The 24,707-nt window shown below is 45.2% G+C and overlaps 1 protein-coding gene across 1 annotated transcript; it reads right to left on the reverse strand.

Moving 5' to 3' along the window:
- Positions 1-2,802: 2,802 nt before the first annotated feature.
- On the reverse strand, positions 2,803-24,587 carry ZBTB49 (zinc finger and BTB domain containing 49). The gene is made up of 8 exons (XM_081207762.1): positions 24,212-24,587; positions 19,303-19,475; positions 17,536-18,638; positions 15,667-15,713; positions 13,227-13,300; positions 5,815-5,897; positions 4,982-5,143; positions 2,803-3,530 (listed from the first exon to the last, which is right to left on the reverse strand). The coding sequence occupies exons 2-8, from the start codon at positions 19,452-19,454 to the stop codon at positions 3,496-3,498; spliced, it is 1,656 nt and encodes a 551-aa protein (XP_081063888.1). The 5' UTR covers positions 19,455-19,475; positions 24,212-24,587; the 3' UTR covers positions 2,803-3,495.
- Between the last annotated feature and the right edge of the window lie 120 nt (positions 24,588-24,707).

Here is a 24,707-nt window from a genome sequence, read left to right on the forward strand (position 1 = left end):
TCCTTCAAGGCTCCTCGTAAGCCTTGGTTTCCAGACCCCGGATCATCTTGGTTGCCCTCTTCTGCACATGTTCCAGCTTGTCAACATCCTTCTTAGATTGTGGTGCCCAGAACTGGACACAGGGCTCCAGGTGTGGTCTGACCAAGGTCAGCACCTGGATCTGGAGACTATACTTGTGCTGATGCAGCCTAGAACAGGCTCTTCTTCTTTTTTGCTGCTGCATCCCACTGTTGACTCCTGTTCAAATTGTGGTCTACAAAGACCCCTAGATCCTTTTCACATATACTACTGGCAAGCCAGGTGTTCCCAATCTTATATTTGTGCCTCTGATTCTTCCTGCCTAAGTGTTAAGTACAGAACCTTACATTTGTCTCTATGGAAATTCTTTTTGTTACGTTTGGGCCCAGTTCTCCAATCTGCTATGATCATGTTGTTGTTGTTTAGTCATTTAGTCATGTCCGACTCTTCATGACCCCATGGACCTGAACACGCCAGGCACTTCTGTCTTCCACTGCCTCCCACAGTTTGGTCAAACTCATGCTGGTAGCTTCGAGAACACTGTCCAACCATCTCGTCCTCTGTCGTCCCCTTCTCCTTGTGCCCTCCATCTTTCCCAACATCAGGGTCTTTTCCAGGGAGTCTTCTCTTCTCATGAGGTGGCCAAAGTATTGGAGCCTCAGCTTCAGGATCTGTCCTCCCAGTGAGCACTCAGGGCTGATTTCCTTCAGAATGATTGGTTTGATCTTCTTGCAGTCCATGGGAATCTCAAGAGTCTCCTCCAGCACCATAATTCAAAAGCATCAATTCTTCGGCGATCAGCCTTCTTTATGGTCTTTATGGTCCAGCTTTCACTTCCATACATCACTACTGGGAAAACCATAGCTTTTACTATACGGACCTTTGTTGGCAAGGTGATGTCTCTACTTTTTAAGATGCTGTCTAGGTTTGATCATGGATCACTGCCTTGCCGTGGCGAAGGGGCTTGAATAACTCTGAGAAGCTATGAACTATGCCGAGCAGGGCACCCAAGATGAACAGGTCATAGTGGAGAGTTTTGACCAAACGTGATCCACCTGGAGGAGGAACCGGCAAGCCAGTATCCCTGCCAAGAAAACTCCATGGACAAAGACAACAGGCATATAAAAGTTATGGTCATATTGAATCCCGATTCTGTCTTCTGCGGCACCAGCTACCCATCGCTGTTTGGTGCCATCTGCAAATTGGATGAGCATCCCCTCAATTCCTTCATCCAAGTAATTGATAAAGATGTTGAATAACAGTGGGCCCAGGGCATGTAGAGACCTCACACGCATTGATATCTTGCGTTTGGGCTTCTTGTGAGCATCCAGCTCACCACAGTGGGAACACAATGTTGGACTTGATCGGAAGAGCACTCCTGGGCGAGGCTTAAGTTCTAACCATGGCAGGTTCCCGTGTATGGTAACTGGAGGCAGAAATGGGCTTGGAAAGAAGGTGGCACTGTTTTTATGGCGCATAAGACCCAGCACATCTTATGGTAGAAATTAAAACACGGCAAAGGACACCTACATGGGCTAGTTGTGTTTCATCAGCAGGTTAGCTAATGAAATGGATCTATCAGTGCTGTGCCAGTAACAATGTGATAATCAACAATACTGGTGTGATTTAAAAAAATAATAATAAAATTCTGGCTTTGTGAAGGGAAATCTATTTTGCCTCATGTTTCTTGAGAAGCAGAATAGAAAATCAATAGTATCCTGGAAAAGAAAAGAAAATGGCTGAAGAAATATTTTGGCTGCTTACTCAGACAACCCGTAACCACTTTCCCCATTTAAAAGCTTGCCATATGACGTCTTCAGCCACTGAGAGGCAGCCCTTCCTAGTTTATGCCCATGTGGGAACCCAACATGATCACATCCCCACAACCACATGGAAACATGGGAGGCTTGGTAGTCACTGAGTCACTGACAGGCAGATCTAGGTATTATAAATATTTTTCAGTGACCAAAATGAACATGGTTGCCAGTCTCTGCTGAAGGTACAATTACACTTCAGCAGCACTTGTTGAACTTCAGACTCGATAGTTTATAGAATTGTAGAGTTGGAAGGGAACCTGAGCGTCATGTAGTCCAACCCCCTGCAATTAAGGGATCTTTTTGCCCAACGCAGAGATCGAACCCACAACCCTGAGATTAAGAGTCTCATGCTCTACGGAATGGGAAGGCAAACTAAGGCCCGCAGGCTGGATCAGGTCCAATTGCCTTCTGGATCCAGCCTGCGGACAGCCCGGGAATCGCTGTGTGGATCACCAGCGTGCGCGTTCTTTCCCTTTCCCTCACATGACGGCAGCAGCACCTCCTCCCTCCCTCCTCCTGGCTTCTCCCCGCCCTGCCTAGAGGAGGAAGGGGGCTGGGCTTTGTTGGTGCCAGCAGCAGCAGCAGCAGCAGCAGCAGCAGCAGCACTCGAGCGGGCGCCATTTTAAGCAGCCCCTCTCCAGAGTCCTTTTGTGCGCCGACCATCATCCCTCCGCCGCCGCTGCCAGCTCCTGCCGTTCGTAAGACACAGGTAAGCAGCCACCGGGGCTCGTGGCGCTCTTGCATCATTTCCCCTCCCCCCATACAGTCCAGCCCCCCCACAAGGTCTGAGGGACAGTGGACCGGCCCCCTGCTGAAAAAGTTTGCTGACCCCTGCTCTACGGACTGAGCTGTCCCAGGTCAACTCCATGAAGGAACTCCAAGAAGGATAATGGGATTGACCTTATATTATATGGCTGTTGTGAGGATTATAAAGCACTGTACAGGAAGCACTTTGAATAGTTCAGTGCACGGTACAAATGCTTGTTTTCATTCATTTATTAAGACGGCAAACTATAAGGTGAACTTGTCACTGGTCCAGCTCACTTTCATTCTGTAGCGTCTTCATGGCCAAACCCCAGAGGGTCACACTGGAGAAAAATGGTCCTTCACTGTTTCTGTATTCAGCAGAAGACGCACGACTACTCAGCTCACTGCTGCAACCGCTGCCCAGTGTAGTCATGGAAGTCTGAGTCATGGAATTGCCTTCAGATTGCAGAGGTTCCTCCTCAGGGGGTAGATCCACACCTTTATAATAGCATGTCCGATTAGGTCTTTGCTGAGATTTGCAGAGTTTAACAGGATCCAAGCTCAATTTCTGTTGGTTCGCACACTCATTCTGTTGCGCGGTGGGTCGCGCCTTGCAGAATGTTGCCCCAGGGCTGTCAAATTCAGTGGTCGAATTTCCGTTTGGGTGGATGGGAAACTTCACTGACACTGGCAATAAAGTTACGGATATTTCTTGGGCAAATGAGTCTGAGCTCTGGGGCTTCTCAAGTTCAGATATTTCTACTGTCTGGGAAAAGTCATCCAGTGTATTTGGACCACTGTTGCCAACTTTGCAATGGATTTTTTTGTGCCGACGCAGGACAGCAGAGCGACTGAAGCCTTTATTGCAGGTCTCACAGTTATACGGTTTTTCCCCAGTGTGAGTCCGGATATGTCACCGTAAGTCGCCAGACCCCACAAAGCATTTTCCTGTAAAACAAGAAAGGTTATTTGGAAATGGTATCTCCCAACAGGTATCCGTTGTCTTGTGCATGTGTTACAAATGAATAATTATCATATCTAAAATACATCGTTTGTATTTATTGGCGTTTGCTGTCACCTAGGTCCCATGTGCTGTTAAATGTGTCCAACTGATGGCATACGCAATAGGTTATAGCAACCTGCTTTTTTTTATTAACGCTGCGCTGTCCATCAATTTTACACGTGGTGGAGCATTAATTATTTTGCCCATGAATTATTCCTTAGTTGAAATAATGTATTGTATATCTTTCAGTAACAGATATTACTATTAGATAACTGTGGGATGTATTCAACACAGCACTAAGTTAAAGTCATTCAGGAATATGATGATGGAAATTTGTATACCACCCTTCATCTGGAGACCCCAGGGTGGTTCACAACTGAAAAATACAAAATAAGAATACAAAATACATATTGAAAACCTTCCTTCCTCAGTATAACAATACAGATGTGAAGAGTTCACCAGGATCAATAATACTTCCCGCTTGAAAGTGCGTAACACCTACAATACTGGTGTGTGGGTTCTAACTGACCCTACCGTCACTGCTGCAACCGCAGACACGTATCCTATCCTTTTCCTGGATATTTGTGCTCCAGGCAAGCTGACTACACTTCTAGGATCATTCCAGAGTTCAATGGCCTGTAGACGCATGCCTGCTAAGGAGATTCATCTTTCTGAGCAATCACTCTAACCAATAGCTACTGTATTGGTTAAATGGCAGTAGCTTCTGTATAGAGAATGTGGTAAATTTATTCCGCTGGTGAAATGTTGTGTGTGGAATGCTGTTGCACAAGAGAATGTGTAAGCAAGCTACTGGTAGCTTTGTGCACAACTCAGTGTTGCACAATGAGTTTCCAATAACCACAGTTTGGTTGGAGTCCTCTGTTGTACAACACTAAACTCACCTGTCTTCCAATGCAGAAGCCCTTGCGCCAGAAGGCAGCTAAGCTTGCATGCAGCCCTATTGGGGATGGAATTATTTTTATTGTTTAAGCCAAAGCGAAGAGGCTATCATAGGTGGCAAATTCCACGAGAACAAAACATTGCCAAAGCAAAGTCTTATGAATCGGGGAGGGGAACTGCTGAATTCAGTCATCGTTATTTCCGTGCTCAGAAAACCCACAAGAGCAGGAAAGAAGCACTTGCAACCATTTATTTTTTTTTCTTCAAATTGGGCATGTCCCACTACACTTTGGAAAAGGTGGCTTGTTTTATCTTTAAAGTGGCAATTTGTGGGGGTGATAAATTACATTTTTCAGGGGAGCAAACTTATCGGACAGAATGCTTGGTTTAATGATTATTTTAACTGTGTAATGTATTTTGCTCTGTTTTATGCATTTTATTTTTTGGCTACACAAATAAATGATATTCCTATATATAAATTGAAGCACAGACTTACCACAAGTAGAGCAGCTGTACGGTTTCTCTCCTGTGTGTCTGATCCTGTGCTTTACTAACTTTCTGGGCATGTTAAATGATTTTCCACATTCATCGCAGGTGAACACCTTCTCAACTCTATGGTTCTTCTTGTGTTCCTTTAAATTGCTGAAGTTACTAAATCCTAGAAGGACAGAAACACAGGACGGTTGCTCACAGGGTGCAAGCCACAAAATGGCTCCATTACGCCGATGCAGCTCTCGGACATATGGGATGTCACCAGCCCCTTGGACTGACAGGTCTGCTCCTACTAGTCATGGCACAAGATTGAAAACTGCTGCAGGCTAGCAGGACTATGATTCCAGTTATGGGTGGGGTTTGCTTGGGCTGAGGAGAGACACACCAAGTAGGGGAACCTATGCCACATGGTATATAGCTGACAACAATTTTGTCATCCAGACCTCTGTGCACCCTGCCCCGTTCTGCCCTTTTAGTGACATGTTTAATGATATTTCCGAGTCACATCTAGGTTTGGAGCTGCATGTGTGATGGTGCATCATTCTGACGTACATTGATCAGTGGTTGCCTCTAGAGGGCTTGTGAATGAGGTCTATCCACAGACCAGGAACACTGGAAGCTGCCTTGCACTGAGACAGACCATTCTTCCATCTAGCTCATGCCTTATCTACACAGGTTAGAAGTGGCTCTCCAGGCTCCAGGGAGGAAACTTTCCCAGCACCCACCTGGAAAAGCCAGTAACTGAATCAGGCACAATCTGCATGCAAAGCAGATGTTCCGCTGTTGAGCTGTGGCCCATCCCCAACGATTACATCTGGAGGATATGCTCCAACTCACCTCGACCACAAATATCGCACAAGTGTGGCTTTTCTCCAGTGTGAATAATGATGTGGCGTTGGACATCTCCGGATGCAGCAAACCTGGAACAGGAATTTAAAAGGTCCCTTCAGTTTGGTTATAAACCTTATACAGTGGTACCTCAGGTTACAGACGCTTCAGGTTACAGACTCCGCTAACCCAGAAATAGTACCTCGGGTTAAGAACTTTGCTTCAGGATGAGAACAGAAATCGCGTGGCAGCAGCGGGAGGCTCCATTAGCTAAAGTGGTATCTCAGGCTAAGAACAGTTTCAGGTTAAGAATGGACCTCCAGAATGAATTAAGTTCTTAACCCGAGGTACCACTGTACGCCTTTTCACAGCTGTGCTTCTTATTCTAAAACTGAAAGTGTTGAGGCAATCATCTGCACAAGTATGTCAGGCTTCCTAGGAGGAATTGCAGTGCAGCATCGATTTAGCACCTCCACATGGTCTGTCCTTTTCTGGCCCTCATGATGCCACAAATGAAAAGGGCCACGCCTGCAATTCCCACCAGGAGGCGATGGTTCAAACAATCACATTCCTTCAGTGCTGTGAGCACACCAGTGGTTTGTCTCACTCAAAGTTGACCGAATTGGAGCTATGTGTCACAGTGGAAGCTGCTATGCTCAGCCCTCGATTATAATCAAAGCTAAAAGTGCTGGACAGATGCAGTTGTGAAATATAAAGCACCATCTCATGTCAGATGCTGCCAGAAATCTCCTGCAGATATAAATGTTAAAACAGTGCTACTGTGGAATGCTATTTCTCTAGCCAATCATTTAAGCTGCATAATATTTCAACTCACTCAGAAGTTCACATACAGTCTTGCTAAACGGAATGAAGCAATAACAATACTGTAGGTTTTTAAGGGTACAGTGGTACCTCCGTTCCGGAGCCCCGTTCGCATCTAGAAGCAAACGTAACTAGCGACGGCCCATCTGCGCGCGCGCGCGTCACTTTCCGCTGCTTCTGCGCATGACATCATTTTGAGCATCTGTGCAAGCAGCGAAACCCAGAAGTAATGTGCTCCGTTACTTCTGGGTTGCCATGGAGCGCAACTCGAACGTGCTCATCATGAAGCACATTCAACCCGAGGTATGACTATTGTTAAAAATGAAAAAGAAGAAAAAGAGATGCAGAACCCCAACCTCCATGTATGTATTTAGGTTCAACAAATTCTAGAGCACTTACTGCAGGAATGTAATAGTAGCCATATTCAGACATCACATTCCCAAAGTGTTTGGAGGAATCAAAACTGCCAATGAGCTCAATAACTTCTTTTTCTCAACTCCCACTCCGACCTCAACAAAAGACCTCCTGATGTCCTCAAACCCATTTCTGAGCAGTTCCCTCCCAAACCAGGATCAAAAACCACAATTCAACCCTGTTGTGCAATTGTGGTTTGAAACCACTGTTGGGATATTTCCGTTCCACCTTAAAAGGGAGCAGGCTTTGGGAGTCACAGAGTCTGCACATGTCCTGTTCACAGGATGTTTATGCTTGCTGTTTCCTTTCGATTTCAGTTGGCCAGAGATGCTGACACAGAACGGTCATGTTTTCTTTTGTTCTGTTCAACGCTAAATAAAGTCTGTAAGTTATGCTCTTCTGCGGTGCAGCTTTCTGTCTGTGTTTCTGCTGATAAACATTGTGCACAAGCCTGGAATGTGGCAATCTATTTCCAGAACGGCTTCGTGTCGCTAACTGCTGGATCTGCCTGTCTACGGGAGATCGATGGACGTCCGGCAGCTGGCTTGGGCCATGATGGACTATATCTCCCTGGCAGTTTCCCAACAACAAGGTTATGGGCCCAGATTCACAGCACCTACAGGAGAGTAAATGCTGCAACAGACTGCGTTTGAGAGGTATGTTGTGGGAAAAGCGAAAGAAAGGGACGCTTTTCTGTTTTACCTCGGAAGGAGTCTTTGAACTCCGGCAAGGCTTAATTGGCCTGGGAGCTGCGCCAAAGAGGCTTCGTGATTAATGGCTGCCAAGATAAGGAGTCTTTGAAGGCGAAAAGACTCACGGCTCAAAGGAAAAGCTGAAATGGAGTTTTTCCAAGCTTCTGAGGCAAATGCTGACTGCCCTAAGTTACATGGGCAGAATTATGAAACCTGGGCAAAATGGTGTGAATCTTTGCTGCGTCAGTTTAGGGTGTGGCATGCCGTATCTGAGCCCCCCCCCCCCGGTTCCTCTGACAGAGAGATGGAAAGCCGATGATTCGAAGGCGATAGACGTAATAGTCTTATCCGTATCTCTTGAGGAAATTAAGACGCTTGCTGGCAACACCACTGCACGTGGGATGTGGAATGCTTTGAAAGCTGCTCACAAGCTAGTCATCCCAGCCCAGAGTTTGACTGCATCGGAGGTCCTGGCTGTTTCCCAGAATGCGAGCGAATGCAGGGATGCTGAGGGCACCGGTTGCAAGCTGCAGGGGGAGCTGACAGTCACGTCATCCCAGGCAGCATTCCAGCCTCCAGGGGGAGCCAAGGAGTCGGCAGCTGAGAGCTCTGGTTCTCGTGAGAACCAAGGTCATCGCCTTTGCAGAGGCCGGAAAGGCAAAAGTAAACATACGCAGACGTCTGCAGATGGCCCGAAGCAGAGGGAGGGTGAAGAGCCCGCGCCAGGGAAAAACAAAGCGATGTTTGCTGGCACTGCTTCACCAAAGGCTAAAGGCACGTCTGCTGACCAGAAGCAGGGGGGCAAGCTGCAAAAGCCCACGCCAGTGGAAAACAAGGTTTTGCTTGCTGGCACAGCTTCACCAAAGGCTAAAGGCACGTCTGCAGGCCAGGAGCAGGGGGGCAAGCTGCAAAAGCCCACACTGATGGAAAACAAGGGTTTGCTTGCTGTAAAGACTGCTCCAACAGCCAAAGGCAGATTTATTGTTGATTCAGGTGCGACCCGCCACATCTCGAAGGATCGGCACCTGTTTATCTCCTTCACACCTCAAGAAGGTGAGATCCACCTGGCTGATGGAAGGACGTTGCAAATTGCAGGAGAAGGGACTGTGAAACTTGCAAGTTTGCACACAACCATCAGCGGTGTACTTTATGTTCCAGGCGCTACAAGCAATTTGCTGAGTGTCCCGCAGCTCACTGGGCGTGGTTTTCAGATTTCCTTCAAGAGGAGCGTCTGTGTCATCAGTAAAGGCAAAGAGGACTATTTGCATGCAAAGTTTATGGATGGTTTGTTCCATATAACTTATGACGACACTGCTGTTGTATCTAATGCTGATTCTTGTTGTGTTGCACAAACTAACAAAGTTCTTCATGCAGGTTGCATTCACGATGCGCATCGAAGGTTTTGTCACCTCTCTTGGAAGGCACTGGCCAAGATGCCAGAGGTGGTTGAGGGTTTGAACATCAAACCCTGTAAGTTTCACATGAAATGTGTATCTTGTGCAGAGAACAAGGTGAAGGTTGCTCCAAAAGGCAAGGAGTCTAGCAGGCAGGCTTCCAAACCCTACCAGCTAGTGCATGCGGACCTGGTTGGGCCACTTGCGCCCTCTTTAGGAGGAGCAAGGTACTTCATGATTCTGATTGATTCTTTTTCCAGGTACATTCATGTGTTTTTGCTCGAACAGAAATCGCAAGCATTTCCGAAGTTTAAGGCATTCTGTGCTTGGTTGGAGAATGTGCAAGGTAAACGTATTGCCTGTTTGTTTACTGATCGGGGCGGGGAGTTTACTTCTCAGCAGTTTGAGGCTTTCCTGACTGAGAAGGGAATCCAGCATGACATGTCAACGCCCAGATCGCCATGGATGAATGGGCTTGCGGAGAGAGCAAATCAGACATTGCTGCAAGGAATCAAAACCTTGTTGCATGATGCCAATCTCCCTGATAAGTTTTGGGGGGAGGCTCTGGGGAATTTGGTTTATACCGTTAATCGCAGATTGTCATCACCCATTGGCTGTACCCCCTATGAGAAGATGTTTGGCAAAAAGCCCAACATCAAGCACATGAGAATCTTTGGTTCTGACATGTGGGTACGCACACAACATACCAACAAGCTTGGGAAGCGTGGGGCACATGGTTTGTTCATGGGGTACGAAAAAGGTGCATACAGGGTATGGATGACTAACTCTAAGTCCATTAAGTTCACAAGGAGTGTTGAGTACAATCCTAAGTGGGGGGAAAATGTGGGAATTTTCCAGAGTTACCCAGAGGAGGAGGAAGGTGATGTCAAGCAAGCAGCTAAAGATGAGAAAGCTGCTGCTGCTGCTGATGAGGATGATGATGATGATGATGATGGCCAGAGTTCGGATTCCAGTTCAGTGGGCGGCGCTGCTGGTGTCAGTGACAGTGATGACACAGCAGACTACAAGAGCGCAAAGGCCTCAGTCAGACCATCTGATGCGTCTGACAATGAACTGGAAGAACCACTGTTCACCATTGGTCATTTTTCTCCTAAGAAGGAGATGAGTCCAGAAGACTTGCGTCTAGTACGTAGGTCTGAAAGGGCGACCAAGGGCAGACCTCCAAAGCGGTATGCTGATGAGTTTGCTAAGACAGCAACTGCTGTTCTTAGTAGCTCAGAGAAGGTATGGGAACCTTCAAGCTTCAAAGAGGTTCAAGAGTTAACCTCTAAAGATGCTGAGCCTTGGCTTAATGCCATGAAGGCTGAAGTTGATTCCTTGAACAGGAACCAAACTTGGGAACTGGTACCGGTAGTCTCAGGAATGAGACTGGTTGGCAGCAAATGGGTCTTCAAGGCCAAGACAGACCAGAATGGCAAGGTAGTCAGACACAAAGCCAGATTGGTTGCCAGAGGTTTTTCACAGGTACCAGGACAGGATTACCACGAGACCTACTCTCCCACAGTCAAATATGAGAGCATTCGGCTGATGCTCAAAGTCGCTGCGGAGGAGAAACTGCATGTTTCCCATCATGACATTAATACAGCTTTTTTGTACGGGGTTTTGAACGAGGAGCTGTACATGCTTCCACCTGATGGGATGGAGATACAGAAGGGAATGGTCTGTAAACTGCGGAAATCCTTATATGGTCTCAAGCAGAGTGCCAGGTGTTGGAACACAAAACTCACTGAGACATTGCTTTCTCTAGGTTTTCACCAGGGCAAAGCTGATCCATGTGTGTTTGTCAAGGAGGAGGGGCAAAACAAACTGTATTGTTTATGTTTTGTTGATGATCTTCTGATGTTTTGGAAGAATCGGGCTTTTTACCAAAGCACCCTAGCTCAACTGAAGGAGCACTTTGACATGAAGGATCTTGGTGAGGTATCCAACTATCTTTCTCTGCAGGTGGAGAGGGACCAAGCAGGTAATTTTCTGGTACACCAAACACAGAAAATTGCTGATGTATTAACCAGGTTGAATTTGGTTGATGCAAACCCAGCAGACACACCGATGGTGACAGGTTACCAGGTAGACAGTACTGCTGAAGCGTTTTCTGACACAACGCTGTACAGATGTATTCTAGGCAAGCTGAATTTCATTGCCAGATGTTCAAGACCTGACATAGCTGTAAGCTGTAATCTGCTTAGCAGACATGCCAACAATCCTACGGTTCAGGATTGGAAAACTCTGAAGCGCATAGCCCGCTATTTGAAAGGGACTATGCACTACAGGCTGAGGTTCACCAGTCAGAAGACTGGAGGTCTTGAAATCTTTGCAGATGCAAGTTTTGGAAGTGACACCACGGATGGTACAAGCACTTCTGGAGTATGCTACATGTACAACCACTGCCTGTTTGACTGGTTGTGCAAGAAGCAGACAACAGTGAGCCTAAGTTCCTGTGAAGCAGAACTCAATGCTCTGTCATTTTCACTCATGGATTGTGAATGGTTGATGCAACTGTTTAAGGACATCAGGGTGTCTGTGAAATGTCCTGTACAAGTGTATCAAGACAATAGATCGTGTTTGGCTTTGCTGAACTCCGAGAGTTGCAAGCAAAGAACCAAGTACTTGCAGATTAAGCTACATCGTGCAAGAGAGTGTATTCAGAAAGGACTGATTCAGGTGTCCTACATGGCAGGAAATGAAATTCCTGCTGATCTGTTGTCTAAGGTTGTTAACAAAGAACAACTTAAAGTTTATGTACAAAGGTTGCAATTGGGTTGAACCACAGGTACTACAGGTTACACGGAAAGGGGGAGGATGTTGGGATATTTCCGTTCCACCTTAAAAGGGAGCAGGCTTTGGGAGTCACAGAGTCTGCGCATGTCCTGTTCACAGGATGTTTATGCTTGCTGTTTCCTTTCGATTTCAGTTGGCCAGAGATGCTGACACAGAACGGTCATGTTTTCTTTTGTTCTGTTCAACGCTAAATAAAGTCTGTAAGTTATGCTCTTCTGCGGTGCAGCTTTCTGTCTGTGTTTCTGCTGATAAACATTGTGCACAAGCCTGGAATGTGGCAATCTATTTCCAGAACGGCTTCGTGTCGCTAACTGCTGGATCTGCCTGTCTACGGGAGATCGATGGACGTCCGGCAGCCGGCTTGGGCCATGATGGACTATATCTCCCTGGCAGTTTCCCAACAACCACCACATCCATTTGAAAAGGTTTAAGACAATGAGGAAGCTGCCATTAAAGGCAGACAAGTGTTGCACAGTTTGGCAGCCTGGGAACAGGCCACCCGAATGCATCCCTGTACTGTATCATAATAGTAATTTATGAGCTCCACAGTTATAAAAACTTTTTACCACATGTCCACAAATAGAACAATTTTGAATGGAAGTTTTAAAAGAGATCTCTCAGGTTATAGCTCAGGCAATCCCACTGGACTGCCCTTAGACCTGTGGGTATAGGACGGTATACAAGTTTAATAAATAATAATAAGAATAAATAATAACTCTGAGACTATTATATATATATATATGAATAATATGGACCAATTAAGAAGTAAAGAATTAATAACACATCTATTAACAGCAGCTAGAACGGTAGTAGCTGGAAAACCTTACAATTAATGAATATTTATTGTTTTATCATTGGCATGGAATATAGTCTGGCAAACAGCTGTAATGGAAGAGTTTTCACAAAAATCACAAGGGGAGAGGAAAAAAAGATTATATTTACACTATATGGCAAAATTTTATTAGATATACAAATAAAACAATATACGGATGAGAAATACCTGCAATATATATTGCAATATGGTTTAGAACTTCTTAACATAAATCGACAGCTCAGTGTGGCAATACTCATGAGCTCATTCCTAGTATTCTATATTTTCCAAGTTGATTTATTGAAGAATTCATTGAACTGGTTTACTGTAACTACCTCATTATTATGTACCGTCCTGTAAAATAATATGTTTAGCCTTTTATCCCCCTCTAAAGACCTGTTTTCGGCCACGTTTTATGATTTATGCGTGCACAATTTTGTAACACAAAAAATAAATACACATTTTAAAAAACAAAAACGAAAGGCAAACCTTTTCCCACAGATTTCACAGATGTAAGGTTTTTCACCCGAGTGCCGCCGTAAATGCGTTTGAAGATTACCTGCCTACAAAGAGAAGAAACACTTTTAGCAGCTGAACTAACCAAATAGGTGATATTGGTAAAAGTTTACGACTGGAAATGAGGATCGCACTTTACTGAACTATGACACTTCAAAAACAAAGTCTTCTGCTAGTAGTAGGATCAGTGCTGCTATTTAGACTACACTGGGGATCGCCAAACGTTTGGTCCAGCAGGCGCATGTTGAATTTTGAGAGACTGCTAGGGCCTCCCCAGTCACAAAGTGGCTGCCAAGGGGGCATAACACAGAAACAGAACAGTCATGCGGAAGCTTTGCCCATAATTCTGTTTCCATACAAGAAATTGCTGAACCTGTTGAATATTCCATACAGCTATTAAAGGCACAAGAAGTCTTCCCTCCCTCCTCACTGTCAACCCTAAGCCAAGGCCTGCCATCCTGTTCCCTTTTTTATCTGGGAGCAAGCCCCATTAATCACAAAGACTTACTTCTGAGTAGACATGTAGGCAGCTGTAGCTCAAGTATACTGTAAATCCTAAATGTGTGCCTGCTCTTTAACTCCTGCATGGCAGGAGACATGCCTAAGTTTCTGTGCAAAGTTTTCACATTTGCCTTTATGGAGGAGAAATATTTAACACCCACCCGCACCTCTTGTGTAGGAGTATTTGCAGGAAATAACTGCTAGGAACTACCGTATCTTAAGCCACAGAAATATTCGTTGTGGTTGCTAGAAAGGAAGGAAGGAAGGAGGAAGGAAAACTACGGAGATTCCCATCCTTGGAAAATGGACAAGTTCAATGAATGGAAGGGGAACAAGAGCAGCTTAGGAACCCAGGGATTCCTACTGCCTGGTGCCAAACCAACTCACACATCAATCACCGCTCTGCCTTTAGTCATTGGACAAAAACGCTGGCAGGCAGGAGCAGCCAGACTGGTATATTTCACAGAAATCACTTAGAAGGGTACCTACACTAGGGCTGCCATATATTTGGATTTTCCCAGACATTAATGGGATTTCAAAGGCAGAATTGATGTCCGGGGGAATTTCCGAAAGGTGGCACTTTGTCCTGGATCTTAGGCAAATCAATCTAAAAATTGTGGTTGGTATATATATTTTTTTGCATTTTTGCAAACTTTGGGGTTTGTCTTTAAAAAGCTCAACAATTCTGGGGCTTTCCCGAAAACTTTCCTCAACAACTTTCGGGGTGTCCTGGTTTTTACTTTTTGAAATATGGCAACCCTAATCTACATGTTTTGTTTCAGAATTTACTTTCTAGGAGGACTAGAGACTTACTTTTTTTAAAAAAAAAGTAAAGCTCAGAGTCTGGACCCCCTTCCCTGGGGCACCAATGAAGGCTTTTGCAGACACCGTGCCATCCGCAGGCACCAGGTTGATGATCCAAAGACGTAAAGGTAAAGGACCCCTGACAGTCAAGTCCAGTCGTGAACGACTCTGGGGTTGCGGCACTTATCTCGCTTTACTGGCCGAGGGAGCCGGTGTTTGTCCACAGACAGTTTTTCATGTGGCCAGCATGACTAAGCCACTTCTGGCAAACCAGAGCAGCACACGGAAACGCTGTTTACCTTCCTGCCAGAGTGGTACCTATTTATCTACTTGCACTTTGATGTGCTTTCAAACTGCTAGGTTGGCAGGAGCAGAGACCGAACAACGGGAGCTCACCCCGTCACGGGGATTTGAACCGCTGACCTTCCGATGGGCAAGCCCAAGAGGCTCAGTGGCTTACACCACAGCGCCACCCGCGTCCCTAATCCAAAGACTAGAGGCTGGCAATTTTCTTGAGCCAAAAGAGGTAGCAACATGTATTGTGTGTACACCAGAGGGGAAAGCTCCCTGGCTCCTCCCTTACACCAGAGCATTATTGTGCTTTTATCTGAAGTTATGGGCGAGAAGAGGTTTCTCAATCTCTTACCTGCATGAAAAGCCCCTTGCTGGGACTTGTCTACCTCCTTTGCTATAGGGGAAGGGTCAACTCTAGAGCAAGGGGACAGTGGCATCATTGTACCATCTCTCAGAGCCCCAAGTCCAATCGTATGATCCAATCTGAATTCTGCTCAGAGCTTTGGGGTTTGAAACACAAAAATAATAAAAGGATCATATTTAGGACTGAGAAATTAGCTGGAGCTGGATTTCATGGACCTAATGTTTTTCAGACCTGAATATCTTGGATGACTAATGCTCTCAAAAACATCTCAGCATTAAGCTCAAGGAGGATGGGGATGGGGAACAGAAAAGCGTTGATTTTTAAAAAATATTAAAGAGATGGAAAACATTCTTCTCCACAGTTCCTACAGGACTACACATATTGCAATGTGAGTGAGTGACCGTGGACTTGGTGAGTGGCATGTCAACAAAAGGAGACTCAAACACCTACCTGTGAAAAACATTTGCCACAAACGTTACATTCAAATGGCTTCTCACCTAAAAGAAGAAGCAATAATGTTTTCTGCTGTACAGAAGTTTGAAACTGGCATATAAACAAAATTCGGAACAGTTGCCAGCAAGCTGTATTTTACAGTAAGCTACTTTGCTTAACTATAATGCATAAACGCCTGAGCACAGAATTTTCACAAAAGCTTGAAGAACAGCTCTAGAGCTGCTTCCCAATTAATGGCTTGTTGATTTTTTGCTCAACAGTACTAATTATTTCTGCATGTTAAGATGTAAAATTATTGACATGTATAAAAGTGAAAATCAAAAATAAAATAATAATGATGAAGGTGGTTTGCCTCAGGCTGACACACATCACAGAATAGTGTCTCCTTAATAGATGCGATTGGAAATCTCTTCTGAACAGGAGAGCTTTGTGTGTGCGCACAGGAGCTTCAAGCTTCCACAATAAGTTAGAATGAAGGAAGCATCTTGAAGTCATTTTACAGCCATTTCCTTCCACATACACCAAGTAGTCATTTTGCTTTTTAACTCTTTGATCAACTGACAGGTCTGAATTCTGGCCTTTCTCAGCCAAACAATAATCAGGGATTTCTGGTTCACTTTACTTTTTTTTAAAAAAAAAGAAATGACACAACACAAAATGTATGCATTTTTTAAAATATTTGCGCATCATGGTAAGCCATAATTAATAGTTACCCAGGAGTGTGCAAATGGCTTTGGGTACTTCTTTGCAAACCAAAATCCTTGGCTTAGTGTTCTATATCCAAACCAGGGACTGTGATTTATTTCACTCCAAGCAAACTAGAATATGAAGCCAAGGTTTGCTGTTGGCTTACCAACCAAGGTTTGCAGATAAACTACGATCACTGGCTTGGATGTAATGCTTAGTCAAGGATCGTGGTTTGTTGCTCCCACTTCCAGAAGGGTAATGCAGATAAATTATTTTACTGGATTGCTTTAGCAGTCACCTTCTAACCAACTAAACATTACTTAATTGTTTGAAAGCCCTAAACAATTTCATATGCGCTGGACACAAAGCTAACCAGCTTTAAATTCCACTCACCTTGAGGGGAGAAAATAAGCACAGGCTTCACTTTTCTTTTGAAATCAACAGGCCCTCTCTGAGTGCTTATCCTAGCTTGAGCATACCATCTTTAAAATATTATGTACCTTACAAATAGTGCCTCACCATTATTTAGGTAATGGCTGGTATTCCTATCTTACTTCTGAAAGACCCCCTAAGGAAGCTCAATACTGTTGTTTGAGTAAGGTGTGACAGGAGGAGAGATGACTTACAACATGACCCAGTACATGTTTACTCAGAAGTAACTCCTACTGCATTTAATGGGACTTACAACTAAGTGGGCACAGAACTATAATCTTCAGCAGCCTTCCAAGTCCCCTGGGAAGCTGGGATTTGCATGCAAGCCACCCTGATCCTAAAAACAGCCCCCCATCTGGTGGGATGATCTGATTCCATAAGCATTTTAGCCTCACTGTAAAAGTGACAGAGTCAGATTACACTGGCAGAATGGGAAAAGGAAAATATAGGAAGCAGCATTTTTTTTACAAACTGCTATCTTTTCCTTTGCAATAGTTTTCTTTTGCAGGTGTTAATAAGCATAAATATCAGACACAGACTAGCCATCACATTGCTTTTATAAGGGACATACATAACTATATGGCAAAGATTAAATATATAGTCTGCTTTTCCACAGAAAGCGCATTTGATGGGCTGGCCTTACCGGAGTAGCAGGTGCCCTGTGCCCTTTCAACTGCGAAGACTAGATTCTATCTGCCTTTTGGTTTTGTAATTAATAATTAGCCTAGAAATGTTCAATGACTGTACCTGTATGAGACCTTATGTGCAGCTCCAGATTGCTCGGGTGTTTAAAAGCTTTCCCACACAATGAACAAGGATACTGCCTCTCTGGCAGGAAAGTCTGTAACTGGCCACCTGCCTCAGAAGCTTCCTGAGATGCCTCAAGTTCAACATTTTCCTCCAGGCATTCTGAATTCACTAGACGTTTAACTTCTTTTCCTTCAAGAGCATCAGCATTTGCCCTTTTTGTGCTACTTTGGCTTTCCACCTCACTTTCCCTTGCAAACTCTCCATCAGAAATTTTAAGCACAGAAGATTGTTCGGGAGACTTTTGAGACCTTAGGAAACTCAGTTTTTTAAGATGTATGGCCTTTTTAAGCCTCATCTCTTTGACTGGCTGTAAAGACGCGCCTTCCGATTCCTGATCCTCGGGGCTCTCATTTAAGGGCTGAACCAGAAAGTTTGCTGGTAAGTGATCAGGTGATTCCAAAACACATTCAGAATGACCAATAGTGCAGGAAGGTGCATTTTTGGCAGTGCTTTGTTCTGCGGAGGAACTGAAATCAAAAGATGGCTCTGGTGATCTCTTGTTGCTGGGACAAGCGGTTTGCTTGTAGAACTGTTTGCTATAAAAGTTACGGAGTTTGTAATGACAATTTGGCTGTTTAAGTGAGAGATCTGTGCAATTAGCCTCCACGGAACCCTGTTTCTCTTTGTTTCCATCACCAGATGAGACGTGAGGTGAAACAGGCTGCGGCCCATGTGGGTTATAGTTATCCAGGACTTTACACGGCTCCACAGTCGATGAACCTCCATGCAGTAAACTAGCGCCATAACTCTCCCCATTTGTATCTTCAGCCAAAGCGTTTTGCAAGGAGAAGGCACTGCTGGAAGGCACACCGGCTGGCTGCTCGACGCCCGTGGGGCTTTTCAAAAAGGTGCGGCACATGTTCAAAACATTCTGCACCTGCAGACACTGTGCAATACCCAATAACGTTTGCACATTGTCCTGATTGAGTTCAAGATGAGATGTATACATGTAGTCCAAGATCTGGCCAATGCCGCCGACATTTTTAATATCCAAGTACAACACATCATTCTTCTGACCTGAGGAATTTTGGAACAGGGTCCTAGGAGAGAAAAAGCACAACTCTTTAAAATGCATACACGTATTTAAAACGGCCAGTCCTCATAGCAAAAATATATGAATAATATAGTAATTTAGGCTACAACACACAAACATTCTGGATGCTGTAGGAGCCAACTCCTAGGGGCTGGAGGGGTCTTTGCCTCCTAATAAAATATTTGAGGGGGCTGCCCCCCCAGTTGGTGGGCATTGCCATTCAAATGGTGTGTGTGCCACATCATGTGACTGATTATGTGGGGCAGGGTTTACCTGCCCCCCCCATATTTTATTTAAGTTGGCTGTAAGTATTTTCAGAATCTAGTCAATATAATTATCAGTCAATCCATCCATCCATCCATCCATCCTCAGTTCTCACACACAGAGGAGTGTGTCAAAAGTGTGTGGGGCTATCACAAGCCTCATTGGGATTGTGAAACATCTCCATGTTTATTAACCAGTGACACCACATGTGCCAGACATTGATGTCTGCCCCAATTCCCATGTCTACACTTTTCACTTCTTTCCTAGACCTGTGTGTATCAGCACAACTACTTTATAAGAAAAATAACACTCCTATATATTTCTGGAACACAATTCTATACATGCCAAACTTTGTGGCCTAAACTGCACTGTTAATTGCTTTCACTGAAGTGTTTTCATTAACATACCTGAAGTACTGGCTGAAAGCAGCTAACACATTTTTATGTGCTTTGAAACAAACACCTTTGACCACCAACATGCAGTCACAGAGAAGGCCTTGAATGCGTTGCTCATGTAGCTGCTGAAGAAGGTGACAGCTGTGGCTCGCAACAGCATCCATGCTAGGATATGCCTTAATTGCCTAAAATAAAATAAAAAAGACATACATCTCAGGAAGCAGAGTTTTGTGTATACAGCACACTGGCGTCAATGAAGTAATGTTTTATAATAGATTTACTACATGCAAAATGGCATTTTTAAATTACTTATAAAACAATTTCTTAATCCAAAATTTTAAATGGTTTCCTATTTTACAAAATGCTGTCCATATGCAAACATAACAGAGCACTTGTGCATGCCTCTGACAAATGCTTAGAGAGAGATTAACAGCCATATCAAATTCTTTCCCTTCCCAGCATTGATCCTGTGGGATCGTGGCATTAGGTACAATGCAGAGAGACTGCACCAAAGGGTGACATTTTCAGCACTTACAAGGAAATAAATTAAACAGATGTGAGCAGATGTTCGAGAGCCAGGCCTTCTTCCTATCATCCATGCAAGTTGCAATAAGGGAGGACAGAAACAATCCCGGTGAGCCTGGAAGTAATAATATTGCAGCGTAAGTCACGTAAGTACATTGCCAAAGCATAGTGCACCATGCTTCTGGAAGATGGGGAGGCCAAGGGGATGCTGCCGCAAATTGGAAGGAGCAGCATGCCTACGACATGCTGTGGAACCAGTCCTGCGTCAATGAGTAGCAACAAGGGCGGCAATATTTAATCAGCGAAACGGTTAGATGCATCTGAAGAGTCTTTTACTCAACTAAAAGGATATTCCCAATTAATTTTAAAGTATCTATTTTAAGGACAATCGCTTCTAAGAAGTGCAGATGACAGGCACTGTTTCAAAAGAGGAGTCTCCTGTTTTCCCATGCAGGGAAGTCAGTGAGTGTGCGGCAGCACACCTCAACTAGCGTATAGCGCATGGTTAACATTTCAGGAGGAAGGTGGACATTTGCCTTCAGGTCTCCTCCTGTGAAGCAGGAATAAGCCAATAGATATGTGGACTGTCCCTGGATCAAGTGACTTTTCTTCTTGCAGTTCTCAACGCTCTTAACGCAGCTCAAGGTTGTCATCTGAACCACCCTACTCAGTCCATCATGGGGGGGGGGGGAGAGCAACCTTGCCCAAAAATGGCAACATTCCATTTTGGCAACTGCAACCTTGCTTTAAGGTTTAAGGTTTTTGCTTTAATTTGGCACTGAGCTTATACAGTGGACGCTTGGGTTGCAAACGTGATACATGCAGGAGGCATGTTTGCAACCCGCAGTGCTGCGTCTGCGCACACGCGGGTTGCAATTCGGCGCTTCTGTGCATGTGCAAAGCGCGATTTAGTGCTTCTGTGCATGCGCCAAAATCCGGAAGTAACCCGTTCCGGTACTTCTGGATTTTGGCGCGTCCGTAACCCGAAAATGCACAACCTGAAGCGTCTGTAACCCAAGGTATGACTGTATACCTGAGTTTCTAACTCTGCCCACAGGGTCTCTGCCCGAGATCCCAAGATGTTTAAAAACTGAAATTGGCAAACGAGTTTGCATGACAGCTGAAAATGCGCCTGTACATTGTGAGTGATGGGACAGGGGTGGGGTGGGGATGCTAGAGAAGGGAGGCAAGTTGTCTCATCCTTCAGTTCTCTGCAGACTTAGCTGAACATTTGTTTCACTGCACCTAGCAAGTCTCACCCCCTTCATGGATCACTGCCTTGCCGTGGCGAAGGGGCTTGAATAACTCAGAGAAGCTATGAGCCATGCCGTGCAGGGCCACCCAAGATGGACAGGTCATAGTGGAGAGTTTTGACCAAACGTGATCCACCTGGAGCAGGAACCGGCAAGCCACTCCAGTATCCCTGCCAAGAAAACTCCATGGACAAAGACAACAGGCATATAAAAGTTATGACGCTGGAAGATGAGCCCGTCAGGTCGGAAGGCGTCCAACATGCTACTGAGGAAGAGTGGAGGACAAGTACAAGTAGATTCAGAGCTGATGAAGCGGCTGGGCCAAAGCCGAAAGGACGCTCAGTTGCGGATATGCCTGGAAGCGAAAGAAAAGTCCAATGCTGTAAAGAAAAATATTGCATAGGAACCTGGAATGTAAGAACAATGAACCTTGGCAAGTTGGATCTGGTAAAAAATGAGATGGCAAGAATAAATATTGACATCCTGGGCATCAGTGAACTAAAATGGACGGGAATGGGCGAATTCAGTTCAGATGACCATCTTATCTACTACTATGGGCAAGAATCCCCTAAAAGAAATGGAGTGGTCCTCATAGTCAACAAAAGAGTGGCAAAAGCTGTACTGGGATGCAATCTCAAAAATGATAGAATTATCTCGATAAGAATCCAAGGCAGACCTTTTAACATCACAGTAATCCAAGTTTATGCACCAACCACTGGTGCTGAAGAAACTGAAATTGACCAATTCTATGAAGACTTACAACACCTTATAGAAATGACACCAAAGAAGGATGTTCTTCTCATTATAGGGGATTGAAATGCTAAAGTAGGGAGTCAAGAGATAAAAGGAACAACTGGCAAGTTTGGCCTTGGAGTTCAGAACGAAGCAGGGCAAAGGCTAATAGAGTTCTGCCAAGAGAACAAGCTGGTCATCACAAACACTCTTTTCCAACAACACAAGAGAGGACTCTACACATGGACATCACCAGATGGGCAGCATCGAAATCAGATTGATTATATTCTCTGCAGCCAAAGATGGAGAAGCTCTATACAGTCAGCAAAAACAAGACCTGGAGCTGACTATGGCTCAGATCATCAGCTTCTTATAGCAAAATTCAAGCTTAAACTGAAGAAAGTAGGAAAAACCACTGGGCCGGTAAGATACAATCTAAGTCAAATCCCTTATGAATACGCAGTGGAAGTGAGGAACAGGTTTAAGGATTTAGATTTGGTGGACAGAGTGCCTGAAGAACTATGGATGGAGGCTCGTAACATTATACAGGAGGCAGCAACTAAAACCATCCCAATGAAAAGGAAATGCAAGAAAGCAAAGTGGCTGTCCAACGAGGCCTTACAAATAGCGGGGGAGAGAAGGCAAGCAAAATGCGAGGGAGATAGTGAAAGATACAGGAAATTGAATGCAGATTTCCAAAATATAGCAAGGAGAGACAAGAAGGCCTTCTTAAACGAGCAATGCAAAGAAATAGAGGAAAACAATAGAATGGGAAAAACCAGAGATCTGTTCAAGAAAATTGGAGATATGAAAGGAACATTTCGTACAAAGATTGCCATAATAAAAGACAAAAGTGGAAAGGACCTAACAGAAGCAGAAGACATCAAGAAGAGGTGGCAAGAATACTCTGAGGAACTATACCAGAAAGAAATGGATGTCTCGTATACCCCATGTAGTGTGGTTGCTGACCTTGAGCCAGACATTCTGGAGAGTGAAGTCAAATGGGCCTTAGAAAGCACTGCTAATAACAAGGCCAGTGGAAGTGATGATATTCCAGCTGAACTATTTAAAATTTTAAACGATGATGCTGTTAAGGTGCTACACTCAATATGCCAGCAAGTTTGGAAAACTCAGTAGTGGCCAGAGGATTGGAGAAGATCAGTCTACATCCCAATCCCAAAGAAGGGCAGTGCCAAAGAATGCTCCAACTACCGCACAATTGCACTCATTTCACACGCTAGCAAGGTTATGCTTAAAATTTTGCAAGGCAGGCTCAAGCAGTATGTGGACCGACAACTCCCAGAAGTGCAAGGTGGATTTCGAAGGGGCAGAGGAACCAGAGACCAAATTGCAAACATGTGCTGGATTATGGAGAAAGCTAGAGAGTTCCAGAAAGACATCTGCTTTTGCTTCATTGACTATGCAAAAGCCTTTGACTGTGTCAACCACAGCAAACTATGGCAAGTTCTTAAAGAAATGGGAGTGCCTGATCACCTCATCTGTCTCCTGAGAAATCTCTATGTGGGACAAGAAGCTACAGTTAGAACTGGATATGGAACAACTGTTTGGTTCAAAATTGGGAAAGGAGTACGGCAAGGCTGTATATTGTCTCCCTGCTTATTTAACTTATATGCAGAATTAATCATGCGAAAGGCTGGGCTGGATGAATCCCAAGCCGGAATTAAGATCACCTCCTGGCAAATAGAAGGGGAAGAAATGGAGGCAGCGAGATATTTTACTTTCTTGGGCTCCATGATCACTGCAGATGATGGCAGCAGTCATGAAATTAAAAGACGCCTGCTTCTTGGGAGAAAGGCGATGGCAAACCTAGACAACAACTTAAAAAGCAGAGACATCACCTTGCCAACAAAGGTCCATATAGCTAAAGCTCTGGTTTTCCCAGTCGTGATGTATGGAAGTGAGAGCTGGACCATAAAGAAGGCTGATCGCCAAAGAACTGATGCTTTTGAATTCTGGTGCTGGAGAAGACTCTTGAGAGTCCCATGGACTGCAAGAAGATCCAACCTCTCCATTCTGAAGGAAATCAGCCCTGAGTGCTCACTCGAAGGATAGATCCTGAAGCTGAGGCTCCAAGACTTTGGCCACCTCATGAGAAGAGAAGACTCCCTGGAAAAGACCCTGATGTTGGGAAAGATGGAGGGCACAAGGAGAAGGGGACGACAGAGGATGAGATGGTGGGACAGTGTTCTCGAAGCCACAAACCTGAGTCTGACCAAACTGCGGGAGGCAGTGGAAGACAGGAGTGCCTGGCCTGCTCTGGTCCAGGGGGTCACGAAGAGTCAAATACGACTAAAGGACTAAACAACAACAACAGCAAGTCTCACTGCCCGGTAAACATGCATAGCTTGAGGCTGCATGAAGTCCAGCCAGCAGGTAAGGCGGGCGGGCACCTCTTTTCCTCGCCTCTGCTCCTGCGCCTGAACAGCAGCTCTCCACGACTCTTCCACTTCCCGGTCACATTTGTTCAGACTTTATGTTGGCAGAGCCTGGCTGGGCTGTTTTGTGCATCGCTTGTGAGCATTTTAATACCAGCGCCCAGGCGAAGGAAGCTTTCTTTCCTCGGCACCTGAGCGGCATGCCAGGGCAACGCGCAGCCCGCCCCTGGCATTTGCCCGGCAGTGCATCTGTGGCGGGCAGCGGCGGGCTTCCAGGTGCCACCCCAAACGCCCCTCCGAGACCCAGGCGGCTTCCTGCTGGGCAAACGTCCTGCCCAGTCGAGGCTGGAGCTGCCCTGAATACCAGACCTGGGCGGCCCTTCCCGGCAGGGCGGCTCCTCGCCGGCTCTCCTCCTCAAGGCAAAATCCTGGCAGGCATTTCAGGGCGAGGGAGCTTCGTCGGCAGCAGCTTCCTGTCGCGTCACGGCGGCCCCTGCTGCAAACTCGGGCA

This window comes from Podarcis bocagei (genome assembly GCF_964188305.1).
Source record: "Podarcis bocagei genome assembly, chromosome: 9".
NCBI lineage: Eukaryota > Metazoa > Chordata > Lepidosauria > Squamata > Lacertidae > Podarcis > Podarcis bocagei.

What these genes read in the sequence shown, in the direction of transcription:
- ZBTB49 (XM_081207762.1), bottom strand. Translation starts at nt 19,454, where the DNA reads ATGGATGCTGTTGCGAGCCACAGCTGTCACCTTCTTCAGCAGCTACAT. An exon ending in GCTTTCAGCCAGTACTTCAG is followed by an intron (nt 18,639 to 19,302) that starts GTATGTTAATGA and finishes TTTCTCTCCTAG; the next exon opens with GACCCTGTTCCAAAATTCCT. An exon ending in GTGGCAAATGTTTTTCACAG is followed by an intron (nt 13,301 to 15,666) that starts GTAGGTGTTTGA and finishes TTCTCTTTGTAG; the next exon opens with GCAGGTAATCTTCAAACGCA.